Source organism: Myotis daubentonii, chromosome X (genome assembly GCF_963259705.1).
Source record: "Myotis daubentonii chromosome X, mMyoDau2.1, whole genome shotgun sequence".
Taxonomy (NCBI): Eukaryota; Metazoa; Chordata; class Mammalia; order Chiroptera; family Vespertilionidae; genus Myotis; species Myotis daubentonii.
The window spans coordinates 43,960,284-43,973,454 of record NC_081861.1 but is presented as its reverse complement, the minus strand read 5'-3'; the positions used below and the strand labels follow the sequence as shown (position 1 = coordinate 43,973,454).

The window sequence follows — 13,171 nt, the reverse complement described above, 5'->3', positions numbered from 1 at the left end:
TGAGCTAATAGTATAATATGGTCATTTTAAAATTCCCCAAGAATTTAAGAAACCTGTCTTTGAATTCCAGTTCTGTGGTCCCTCCAAGCCTAAGTTATATAATAAGAAAAAAGGCAGTAAGTATATTCACCTCATAAGGCTGTTGTGAGGGTTCAGGGAATGAACATGAATATGAAGTTATCTAATGTAGCGCTTGGTACATAGTTGCTGAATGGATGAATTTATTGCAGTACTATTTTATTGGTGCCTTACCATGTGTCTGAGACTGTGATGAATTCCAGAAATGACAACTGTGGCTGTGAAAAAGACAGATGCGGCCCAGCTCTCTCTTGAGAGCCTCTCTCTACTGAGTATCAGGCTTTAATGTAAAAAAGATGGATTGTGAGTAGTTTTTAAACTTCCAATAAAAATGTCTAACATGGATAAATATAAGTTCTCAAATTTGTATTGTGTACTATGGAGTTTGTGAAATTTAACACATTGAATAACTTTTTTGAAAAGGCAACACATTTAGGGCAGTGAAACTTCTGCTACTTTACTGGTGGATACATGTTATTAGGTATTGTTTGTCAAAACCCATAGACTGTACAACATCAAGAGTAAACCTAATGTAAACTATGGACTTTGGCTGATTATGATGTGTCAATGTAGGTTGTAACAAACGTACCAGTCTGGTGCAGGATGTCGATAATGGAAGAGACTTGTGTATGAGGGCAAAAAGCTACATAAGAACCGAACTCTACTTTGTTCAATTTTGCTATGAACCTAGAGCTGTTCTAAAAAGTAAAAGTCCTTAGAAAGATTAAAGGGGGAAAAAAGAGAGGCAAAAAAGCGACACACAATTGTTTTCATTGCCTTGTCTCTAAAAATTGTTAATAGGTTTGTATTTGGGGATTAACCTTGTGGTACACACCCCCTTTATGTATTGTAATTTTTCTGCAAAGGTTCAGATCATAAATATTGTGAGCCAAGAGGCAAAATCAAGAATATTATATTATTGATATCAAGGATATAACATTGTTTACACAAAATTTTACTGGTGAAATTTAAAATAAAATAATCGAGTACATTTTTTAAAGTAATTCAGGTCTACTGATGAAAAGAATGGAATTTGTGGGAGATAACATTTCACTTAACTGGGGTTCAAAGTTAATGGGCCTTATCATCAAAATTGACTGCAAATGTTTGTTTATCTATACTCAGCCCAGATTTGGCCCAAAGGCCAGAGTTTGCCAACCCCTGCTCTATTGGTGAAATATGTAAAATTATTAGCCAAATCGGAAAGGGGGTAAACTCAAATGATATGTGCATAAAGATATGTTTATTAGCACATGTGTATTTCTATATCAAGACCAAATGTAATTTGTGCTATTTAAACATCAATGTTAAAGCAGCTTGATGGAAAAATGGTAACTATAAGGTGAAGGACATGTTAATTAACCCTACTGTGCTAATCATTGCACAATGTATGCATATATCAAATTACCAAGTTCTACACCTTAAATTTACACATTATATGCCAATTATATATCAATAAAGCTAGAAAATGGAAAGAAACAGTAAGATAAATTTAAAAATAAATGGATCATTGGAAAAGTTATATTTTCCATGAATCTTTGGTCATGTAATTTTGACTTTTAGTTTTGGAAATATTTTTTTAGTAACTTTTGGTAAATGATCAACTTCTCATTTATTTGTTTTCTTTAGCTTGGCTACAGCTACTAATATGGGAATCTATTCAGATGGTATTGGTTTTCTGTTTAAATTATTGCAAAGATGAGAATTTCACAAGAGTACTTATATTTATCACAAAGTTTTTAAAGTCTGAAACCTTTTGCGTTTCTCTTTAGGACTTCTTTAAATAGATGAGATGGCTACCACTCAGATTTCCAAAGATGAGCTTGACGAACTCAAAGAGGCCTTTGCAAAAGTTGGTAAGTATTTTTTATAGTATAACTATAGTAAAGCAGTCTTTATTGGCCCTAATTAAAGTTATTTCTCTAAAAAGTTATATGAGTGGTTAATTTTAAACCTTAGGGCAAGATAGCTAAAATCGATGGGATAAAGTTTTAAAAGCCACACTTAAACTTTATTATTTATAATTATATCTACTATCTATCTAACATGGCCAAAGGTTTTTGGTTCAGGATCCCAGTCCTTAATTAGGGCTGTCGTGACTCCTGAAATTTTAAACAAATTTTGTGGTGTTATCATATTTGGTGAATCATTTTTCTGAGGAGAGGATTTGGAGCTTTTACAATATTCTCAAAGGGATGTGTGACCCCTGAAAATGTTTAAGGATCATCAGATGCTGCTTTCCCTTTCCCTAATTAGCTTGGCTTTCTTGCTTTTTTCATGTATCTTCAGTACCTTTGCATAATGCAGACTGTTCTACCTTCACATTAAATTATAGCATCAATATAGGATGGGAAGGCATAATATGCCATCTGGTTTATCATACTTTAACATCATATAGCAAGTCTTAGAATTTTTCAGCTATGAAAGCAGTTTATATATAGTATTTACATGCAAACCTCAGTGCTCAGGTCAAGTCAGTAGAGATAATGAGAAAATGGTAAGAGCTGACTATTGATGAGTCAATGTGTGCTTAGAGAAGTAAACTATTACTACTTGGTATCTCCTTGATTAGTCTATAAAGTTAGATTATAGTGATTTGTTGTTTAAAACAGAATCTAGTCTTGACCTATGCAGGAAATCCCATTAGTGAAAAGTACATTTTTTATCAATATTTTCTATGAAGGCATTTATTAGTAACTAGAGGCCCAGTGCACGAAATTCATGCACGGGTAGGGTCCCTAGGCCTGGCCAGCAATCAGGGTCTATCGGGGGCTTCCAGCTGCCGGCTGGGGCCTTCCTTTGTTACACGCTGCCCCATGGTGGTATGCACATGTCATAGCAAGCGGTCAAACTCCCAGTCGGTCCAACTCACGAGGAAATAATTTGCATATTAGCCTTTTATTATATAGGATGACATGCCTTGGGAAGAATAATGAGCACCAGCCAGAGTGACTATTCATAATCCCATCAGAATTCTAACTAGAAAAGATTAAATTGTCCAGAATCTAACATGATGTGTGTGTGTGTGAAAACAAAATCAGCCATAGATACCATTTACTGTAAGACTACTACCCAATCTGATATTAGACTGGTTATGAAAACCCAGCAGGTAAATTCTTGGCTGCAAGATTTTTAAAATCTCATTATTCTATAGAAATCACCTTATAATTGTTTTAGGATTATATTTCATTTGAACTTTGTTTTTTTCAAATTCATCTTTCAGTGTTGGGGACAGCCTAATTTGTTTCTTTATGAATAGAATTTTGGGGTAGGGACCATGACTTATTAGTGCTATTTTTTATTCTTCAAGGCCTTGCTGCCTCAAATAAATGTTTACTGTTGAATACAGGCCTTTTTCTCATGTACAGAAATATTTCTGTGAACAATATTTTTTTAAACTTAAAGATAAATTAAATATGTTTACCTGATGGAACTGGAATACCTTTTATCAGTAAAAGAGCTTAATTGTTCCTTAAAAGCTTAATGATATAAAGAGGGTTGACCAATTACCTCCATGGAAGAAACAGGGTTAATTGTACTAAGTGAGGGATCAATTAGAGCTTGGACTACAAGAAAGGCTCATTGTTGGAACTGCTGTCTTAATGTTATATTTTGGAGGATTTAGGGTTGGCAAACAGCTTCCCAAAGGCAAGAGATTGGACCATATGGCTTATTGGAGTCCCTACCAGGCATACACATATTCCTAATGTATGCAGACTCTTATTACTCTTACTAGAGACCCGGTGCATGAAATTCATGCAGGGTCGGGGGGGGGGGGAGGTCCCTCAGCCCGACCTGCACCCTCTCCATTCTGGGACCCCTCAGGGGTGTCCAACTGCCGGTTCAGGGATTGGGCCTAAACCGGCAGTTGGACATCCCTCTCACAATCTGGGACCGCTGGCTCCTAACCCCTCACCTGCCTGCCGGCCTGATCGCCCTAACTGCTCTCCCCTGCCAGCCTGATCGCCCCTAACTGCCTCTGCCTCGGCCCCGCCACCATGGCTTTGTCCAGATGGACGTCCAGAAGATGTCTGGTATAATTAGCATATTACCCTTTTATTAGTATAGATATGCTGTACTTAGGAATTCTGGAGTCCAAAATTTCTTCCTGTTTTGCATTTTATTATTTTGTATTCCCCCACTCAGTATCTAGTTCAGTGTTACACACATGTTAGGTTCTCAATAAATATTTAATTGATTGAATCCCAAGGAATTGTATATAGTCTTTTCATGTAGTAGGACTTTGTCATTATCAACTATAAACCCAAAGGGGCCCTTTATTATGAAGATTTTCATCATGGTGGAATTTATTACTAAAGGTTTTGGCCACTACATTATAGCACATAAAACTTATATATTTTTTCAGCATAATAAAGGCTTATGTGTAGTCTCTGAGAAAAGTGTTTAAAGACCCAGCTGAATCTTTTGATTTTCTTTTAAAATCTTTGTAGTTTTTAGTTGTTGTTAGTTACGGAGCCCTCAGCAATTGTCAAAGTTGTTATGGAAATCCTTTTATTTTTTTCTTCATTCAGGAAAACTTGATTTGATTTTTTAAATATTTTTTTATTCTTTTAAGCACTTTATTTTTAAATTTATTTTATTGTTGAGAGTATTAGAGATGTCCCCCATTTTCTCCCCTTTAGAGGAAGGGAGAGGGAGAGAGAGAAACATCAGTGTGAGAGAGAAACATCCTTTGGTCGCCACCCACAAGCACCTGGGCATGTGCCCCGACCTGGTTTGCTTGGAGCCCGGGACGATGCTCAACCAACTGAGCCACTCTGGCCAGGGAAACCTGATGTCAAAAACAAGCTCCATAACTTATTTTCCTGTCAAGGACAATTATTATTTTGGGAGTAGTGAGGACTACTTGATCTCAGTTCATTTGTGACAAAATATGGAAATCATTATACGATTTTTCCCATCTATTAACAAAAATAGCTTTGATTTTCCTCTTTAGAAATTCAGCAAAATCATAGTGTGTGGGGAAAATCTCTGTAATTATTACCACTAGTCATGTGTTTTGTTCAATCAACTAATAGTGCTTTGAAACTCTTTACTAGCAATAAATAGAGTATTAGGGTTTAAAGTTCTCCTTTCACTCACTTTCTGCACCTGCTTAGTGTTAAGCTCCCAGCAGTATATTTTCATTTCATTATTTAAATTTTCTCAACATTTGTTTCCAGTATTTCCCACTGGGATGGCAGAAGCCCTGGCTCTCACTTTGTTCCTACTTCATGGTGTTTCTGTTTGAATTGAAATGCTGCAATGCTGCATAAGTTCTTCCTAAAGAAGAATAATTTAAAACTTTCAGAACACTTAGGAAGTTAATATTTACCAACTAGAATGCCTTTTACATTCTGATTTTGCTAGATCATTTGGATGATTACTTGTAATAAAGATCAATTTATGGAATGTAAGTCTTTTCAGATTGGCCTTTAATCCTGCAAACGCTTACATCTGACTTTTTCTCTCCTAAGCAATCACTAGCTACTGTGCTTTAAAAAAAATGAATTCAGCAGTTTTGAAATAAAAGAATAATGGGGTTTCTTAAATGACTAGGAATAGTATGGGTATATTCCTTTGAGGTTGCCCACCAAACTAAGCCAAGAAATGTTGGTTATGGTGGTTGTAGCTATAGCAGATTTTCTCATCTCAGGAAGTTGAGTTGTTTCAAGTTACTTGATATTCTCTAGTATATAAAAACCACATCAGGGTGATGCCACAAAAAAACATGGTGGTTTAGTTGGATTTACTTTTAGTATTCAATAAAACTACATCAGTGCATATTTGTTTAATTATGACTTAAAAAATAAAACTATAGGCCAACCAAAAAAATAAACTGGCCAGTACTCTTTCACTGTGCCATCTGGTTAATTACAGATGGAATATTAGAAATGGAGGTCTTAGAATAGTTTGAAAAACCATGTTTTGACGGTATGGAAGATAGAATAAAAGTGTGTAAAAAAAAAGTCATCAAAGACAATAAAAATTCTGCAAATGCTAAAAAGGTGTGTGAGTATGCGGGGCGGGGGAGAGCAGGAGCACATGTGTGTGAGAATGTGCTCATGAGAGCATGTGTGTAGCTGTGAACTAGTATGTGTTTTTAAGGTGGGAGAATGGCAGCAAGTGGAAAACGATGGTCCTGCTAGAAATTTTGAGTTGGAAAAGAATTGCTAGACAACACTTTTGATTGTCTGTCTCAGCTCTCTAACCTTGTTCAGCCTTCAGCTGTACTTGATCTCCACCTTAGGGGATCCACTGTTAGTATGAACTCTTGGGTAGGAACCTTCATTCTACCTTTAGCTGGGACGCATTAAACTGCCTCATATATTTGCTAAACTGAGCTACCTCAAAAGGTATAAGCTGGGAAAGGCAAAATTCATGTTCAGCTAAGCATCTGGAGATGTTTAGCAGCTGCCTTTTCTAAAGTTTTAATGCCAATGAAAGCTTGACTTTACTGCTTAGATTTTAGGGTGGAATATAATCTAAATTCTTCTGCACAAGTCTTTTGGCTGAGTATTTTAAATGAACATATTGTGTGCTTTCATGGACATGTAAGGTCACGTGTGTATGTGTGTAAATCCATTATTGTTACATTCCTTTTGTCTTTTTTAGTGCAAAAATTTTGTGGAATATATTGGTTAAACTAAATGGAACTTTTAAACCAAGCTTTTCGGAAAGGAAGTGCATCTGCACTTGATTGGTTTTCTTCTTTAAGTCCTAAAGAGCACTGTCCAGGGTGGGTTAGTAAAGAGGTTGCATCTGTGTGGCAGATGAGGACCCACATATGCATCCTCTACAAAGAAAGATGCTAGATTTAGACAGAGTCAAGGATGGTTAAAGCACACACACACACACACACACACACACACACACACACACACACACACAACTTGGGGGTCAAAGGAAATCCCAGTCTTTCTTACTGTCAGGTTTATAAGACGAAGTAGCACCCCAAAAGATGCGTCTGAAGTGATAGATTGCTCCACATACCACCTGAACATGGGCAGTGTAAAACAGCAGCTAAAATCAAAACCACTTGAATTCTGGCTCAGCTTTCTCCAGACAAGTACTTAAAATAGCTTAAATAACAGGATGCAAGGGGAGGGAAAACATTTCCTTTTAAGGATATGCATTCTTGGTGTGATTCAAACTTCTGCAGGAACATGGCTGCATAATAAGTTTATTTACTTTAAGGTTACTTGGGGGAGGGTGTTGGGAGAGTTAGCTGGCATTGAAAATAATACTTGGTAGAAGAGCATAATGAGGTTTCTTTTCAAACAGAATGCAGATGTGAACCTACATGTGTCACGAAAGAGAGAGGAGGCACACAGAGAGAATCTGTTGTTACAAACAGTTGGTTCCTTCCTGATAGTTCAGTAGCCTGCGTGAAAGATGAGCCTTTCTGGTGCCGCATGGGGGCCTCTTAGGGATTATTTTTTAAGTTTAGTGATTTTTCTTTAAAAATCAGAACACTTGCCCTGACTGGTTTGGCTCAGTGGATAGAGCGCAGGCCTGTGGACTGAAGGGTCCCAGATTCGATTTCGGTCAAGGGCATGTACCTTGGTTGCGGGCACATCCCCAGTAGGGGGTGTGCGGAAAGCAGCTGATTGATGTTTCTCTCTCACCAATGTTTCTAGCTCTCTATCCTCCCTTCCTCTCTGTGGAAAATCAGTAAAATATATTTTTTAAAAAATCAGAACACTTGGTCAGTTTATTGAAATTTAGCTCTACTCTCTGTAGAACTTTGGTCAGTGGGTAGGTGGAGTTTCTTCTTTCCTGCCTCCCATTAAAGTGTACTCATACTGTCCAAATTTTCTGGACCAACAAGTTGAGACATATGCTTACAGAAACATTGAGAATACTCTAGGCAATATAGGTCATATGATAGTATCTACTTTATCGGGTGGTTGACTATATGTTGCTGGAACAGAAGTCTTCAAAATACAGAACCTGTCTGACCCCATGCCAATGTATAGTTAGTGAAGAAGTGGGAAATGTGTCAGAAAAGGGTTCCAGAGTACTTACACCTTGAATGAGAACATCAAGGATGCCATTATGCCAGGCAGTTGTGATTTTAGTTTTTAGTTGTTAAAACTGTTTTCAGTCTAGGTCTGTGTATTTTGGGTCGGGTTATTATTAAATCTTACGTTTATGTCAAACCCAGAAAAGGAAAAGTTCACCATCAAACTTAGTTCTGAGCTCCTGCTTAATAATGTCACTGATGATGGGAGCTTTCTAAAATGCCACTGTTCTATCTCATTTCCTGCCCTTTCAAAGTACAGCATGTTACATCTCTGATATTGTTTAAGGGTGTGTGTGTGTGTGTGTGTGTGTGTGTGTGTGTTGGCTGGGGATTAGCATAAATTAGCATAAAACTCTTTAAAAATAATTGCACCCAATTTTGTCTTTCAAGTACTTTAGCAGCTGGGATATGTTGTAAAATTAATTGCAAGCTGCCTTTTTAGACTTCCTCTGCCTTCTTATTGAAATTGAAATTGTTTTCTTCAAAAGATGTGATTTAAGAATTCTAGGCACACAGTGCAATATATAGATCATGTATCATGGAAATGTACACTTGAAACCTATATTATTTTATTAACCAATGTCCACAAATAGATTCCATTTTAAAAAAAGAATAAAATATGAACAGAAAAAAATGCCTTTGATCACAGGAGGTAGTAAAAGCTAGATATACTGATAAAATAGGTGAAGCTTTTAAAATATGTAAAACTAAATGACACATGTTCAGTGACTCTTCTCCCATCTCAGCAAAGATATAGGGTAGATATTCTAAGTGACTCAAAAGTTTTGCAAGGATTTTAAAGCCACGGTTTCAAGTACAAACCAGGATGTTCTGTCTGATTAATTTCTGTATCTGGTATGTAGCCCAGTGCCTGCCACAGAGTAGGTACTCAATTTGCTCTGGAGGTTCGCTCATGCTAAACAAGTATCCATTGTCTTCCTTAATACAGTAAAGCAGGTTTCTACATTTAGAACAAGAGAGGTCCTGAACCTGACAACCATCACTGGTTGTCTACTTGGGTACTCCTCAGTGGGTGTGTTCACTTAGAAAACCAAATTACAGATCTGAAGGCTTCTGGGTGGGGACAGGATTAGAACAAAGTAAATGAGATTGAATGTTATTTAAGGGATATTTCTGTCCTTATTGCCATTCAGTCTGGTAGTGCTATTTCTTTTTTGTTTTTTTGTCATTGTTGTTTAATTTTGTTTTTAAAATGCTCATTAGATTAGAGCATTCTTTTCCTGATTAATTACTTAGGAATCAATGATTCTACAGAAATCATTTTTTTTCCATTGCTTATTATATGCAAGGTACTGTGCTATGTATTGGGGTGGGAGGTAAAATAAAAAAGATTAAGAAGAATATCAAGGGGTTTGCAACCTAATAGGATTGTCATGAAATGACAATTCTTGTTCCTCCAACCCTCCCCCTTTAAAATGTTCCTGTCAGTTACTAAAGCATCTGTTATTACTACTCTTACTTTGAAATGGAGTTTCCACATGTGGTTATTTTATGTTAGTTATATTTTAGGGTGGCTACTTCCTGGCATCTTTTAATCACATCAGTGAGCTTCTAATTAATGCTCATGAGAGGTTATTTCAGAGGGGGCTCACCCAAGTGGTAGTTCTCCCCTTTGCCTACAACTCTATTGCGAATAAACTGCCAGATAGACTAGACTCTCAGGTAGCTTTGAATTCATTATAGTTCTCCAATATTTATTTTAAAGCATCTCTACCTTCTACTTTTATTATATCTCTGAGAATACAAGGACAGTTAAGTACCTGTTATATGCTAGGTATAAACTGGAGATTAAATTAAACTCCGATTATGTCATTTCAAACGTCAGAGGAAAATAGAATACATTTTAAAATATTTTCTATCAGAAATTGCTAAAGTGGACAAAGTTTTGATAGTTGCACAGAATAAGCTACTTCCTTCAATAAAGGTGTCAGAAAAAATGAAGGAAATTTATTTATATAATGAGGTATAGTAATGGTCAGAATATTACTCCATATTTTTTTAATATGTATTATGATTTTATCTCATTTAAAAAAGGTATGTGTGGGGGTGTGTGTGAGTGTGGTTTGTGAAGTCCTGTGTGTATCGAATTTAGAGTCAGGGTGTGTTAGAGCTAAAAAGGGACCTTAGAGAAAGATCATTTTATGCAAAGCACTCCTTTTACAGATGAGAAAAATAAGACCTGGAGAGAGAAATTGTGTAAGCTAGTAGCCAAGGTGAAATTTGATTCTGTATCACAGTACTCCCTCTGCTGTGTCCTTCCAGCTATGCTATGTGTCTTTCATTGTGCCACACTTGCAGTGAGCTCAGTTCTGACTTTTTAAAGAAATGGGAGGAAACACATCAGTATATGCATGGGAGAAAGGTGTATTGAAACCCAAGAATTTCATTCATCAAAGTTGCTAAAATCCTGCCACAGTGCCTTGTGGATGACTCTGTTCTTTTTAGTGACTACAGATGTTGCTGGATTGACTTCTACATATAAACACTTTACTAATAAAGTGTTTGATGTATGACCTTTATAAATTCAAATCAAAGAGAGTGAAGATGTGCCCTAGCATTACCTTGAAAGAAATGTGATTTTCAGAAGTGTTGAGTGGTTTGGGGATGATGGGTTTTTTTGTTTGTTTGTTTTTAAAATATTTATTGTTGAAAGTATTACACATGTCCCTTTTTCCCCCATTGACCCCCTCCAGCCCACCCCCTACCCCCTGCCTGGGGATGATGTTTTAAAAGCATAGAGATTTTAACTGATAAATTTAAAATTTTATCATCTATTTTTATGAACATTTGTTTGACTCTGGAGTATACTTCATTAAAACTAAACATAGGCCCGGCTGGCGTGGCTCAGTGGTTGAGTGTCGACTGTGAACTAGGAGGTCACGGTTCCCCTGGTCAGGGCACATGTCTTGGGTTGTGGGCTCAATCCCCAGTGTAGGCATGCAGGAGGCAGCCGATCAATGCTTCTCTCTCATCGTTGATGTTACTTTCTGTCCCTCTCTTTTCCTCTCTGAAATCAATAAAAATATTTTTTAAAAAAACTAAACATCGAATTTTATCAGGGGAAATGGTTTCATACAGGATATTTAATATTTTAATAATTGGCCAAAAATGGCCAATATGAAGTACACTGAGATAATACTTAGGATAAAGTCCAAACTATGTTTCATGGCCTTTAAGAAGTTTTATGATCAGCTACCTGACTTAATCTCTCACTTTCTCCTTTGCTTACTCTGCTCAAGTCATACTGGATCTTTTCTGTTCCCTAAATAAACTAGACACTCTTCCACATCAGACGTCACATTTTCTGTTTCCTCTTCCCGCAGTCTTTTCCCCCAGATACCCACATGATTTGCTCGCTTACCTCACCTATGTCATCATTCAAATGCAACTTCCTCAAAGTGTTGACCAAAAATGTCTCTAGAAGTTTCTGAATGTCCCCTGGGAAGAGGGAGTAAATTAGCACCCAGTCTAACCCCTTGCTTTATTTTTTCTTCGGAGCACTTACATTACATTATATTTTATAGTCATACCTCATGTTATATTTGCTTATTAGTTGTCATTGGAATGTGAGCTCTTTGACAGCAAGAATTTCTTTCATTGTTTGCAGTATCTGCAATTCCAAGAACAGTACCCGGTACAGAGTTTTTAAGTAATGGACCACTACATTAACTATTCACAAAACATTGTCTTGTCTTGAACAGTGCCATGATCATCTTGGGGCATTTCTCTATTCAGATTGTTTCCTTTTATTATAATAATTCAATATACATGAAAATTACTGGGGAAATAAAGAATAAAAATAAAAAGCATTGTTAAACAGTAGGTATTTGAAATTGCTGGTGAAAGGCCAACTTTCTTTTTTTTTAATTTTGTTTTATTGCTTAAAGCATTACAGAGAGTATTACATATGTCCCCCCGCCACATTCCCCCAGCTTCCCCTACCCCCCAGTGTCTTGTGTTCTTTGATTATGCTTATATGTATGCATACAAGTCCTTCTGTTGATTTCTTACCCACCTCCCCCAGCCCTCCCCAGCCTTCCCGCTGTAGTTTGACAGTCTATTTGATACTGCTCTGCCTCTGTATCTATTTTTGCTCGTCAGTTTATAATGGTCTTTATTATCCATAAATGAGTGAGATCATGTGGTATTTTTCTTTCATTGACTGGCTTATTTCACTTAGCATAATGCTCTCCAGTTCCATCCATGCTGTTGCAAATGGTAAGAGTTCCTTCTTTTTTACAGCAGCATAGTATTCCATTGTGTAGATGTACCACAGTTTTCTAATCCATTCATCTGCTGATGGGCACTTAGGCTGTTTCCAGATCTTAGCTATGGTAAATTGTGCTGCTATGAACATAGGGATGCATATATCCTTTCTGATTGGTGTTTCTGGTTTCTTGGGATATATTCCTAGAAGTGGGATCACTGGGTCAAATGGGAGTTCCATTTTTAACTTTTTGAGGAAACTCCATACTGTCTTCCATAGTGGCTGCCCAACTTTCTTTACTAAAAAAAAAAAAAAATGCTCAAGTGATCACAAACCTCAGTACATTAGCACTCTCCTTTTAAATAAACTTTTGGTCATTGATCAGTTTTTGTGGGTTTTTCTTTTTCATTTAACAGTTTCAGATTAAGCATCATCAGTACTGAGATATATACTCTGCTAAAACTCTAGTAGCACACACAAAAAAAGTTATTTATAGAGTCATGGTAGACACTTGCATTACTCAGAGCTGCAATTATTTTTATGAACTTTATATTTGTGTTGGACTAATGTTTATTTACATTAATTTAAGAAATTGGCACTGAAAATGGTAACTTAATTTGAGGTGTGCTTTGTAATATAATCGGCATTAACTCATAAAACTATTCTATTAGACTAATGGAAGAAGAAGGAAAACACCCAAATAGCTACAATAAAAATTATTTTATACCATGTCAGTGTTTTATTGGTGTACAATGTATTCTTTTAATAAGTTCTATTAACTTCATTGTTTGATTCTGATTTTATTAAGCAGCTGTGCTTTCTTAATATTTGGGTTGCTA

The 13,171-nt window shown here is 36.4% G+C and overlaps 1 protein-coding gene across 7 annotated transcripts in view; it reads left to right on the top strand.

The window, feature by feature from the left end:
* Nucleotides 1-13,171, top strand: part of PLS3 (plastin 3) — an 86,220-nt gene that overhangs the window by 48,121 nt on the left and 24,928 nt on the right. For 4 of the 7 annotated variants that reach the window (XM_059679437.1, XM_059679436.1, XM_059679441.1 and 1 more), the window contains exon 3: nucleotides 1,851-1,934. The exons of 1 other annotated variant lie outside the window; for it this stretch is intronic. In XM_059679437.1, the coding sequence (XP_059535420.1) occupies nucleotides 1,871-1,934 (64 nt within the window). In that variant the 5' untranslated portion in view covers nucleotides 1,851-1,870. Of the gene's footprint in view, nucleotides 1-230; nucleotides 382-1,850; nucleotides 1,935-13,171 lie in introns of all 7 variants that reach the window. 2 more of the 7 variants (XM_059679439.1, XM_059679440.1) reach the window with 1 other exon arrangement.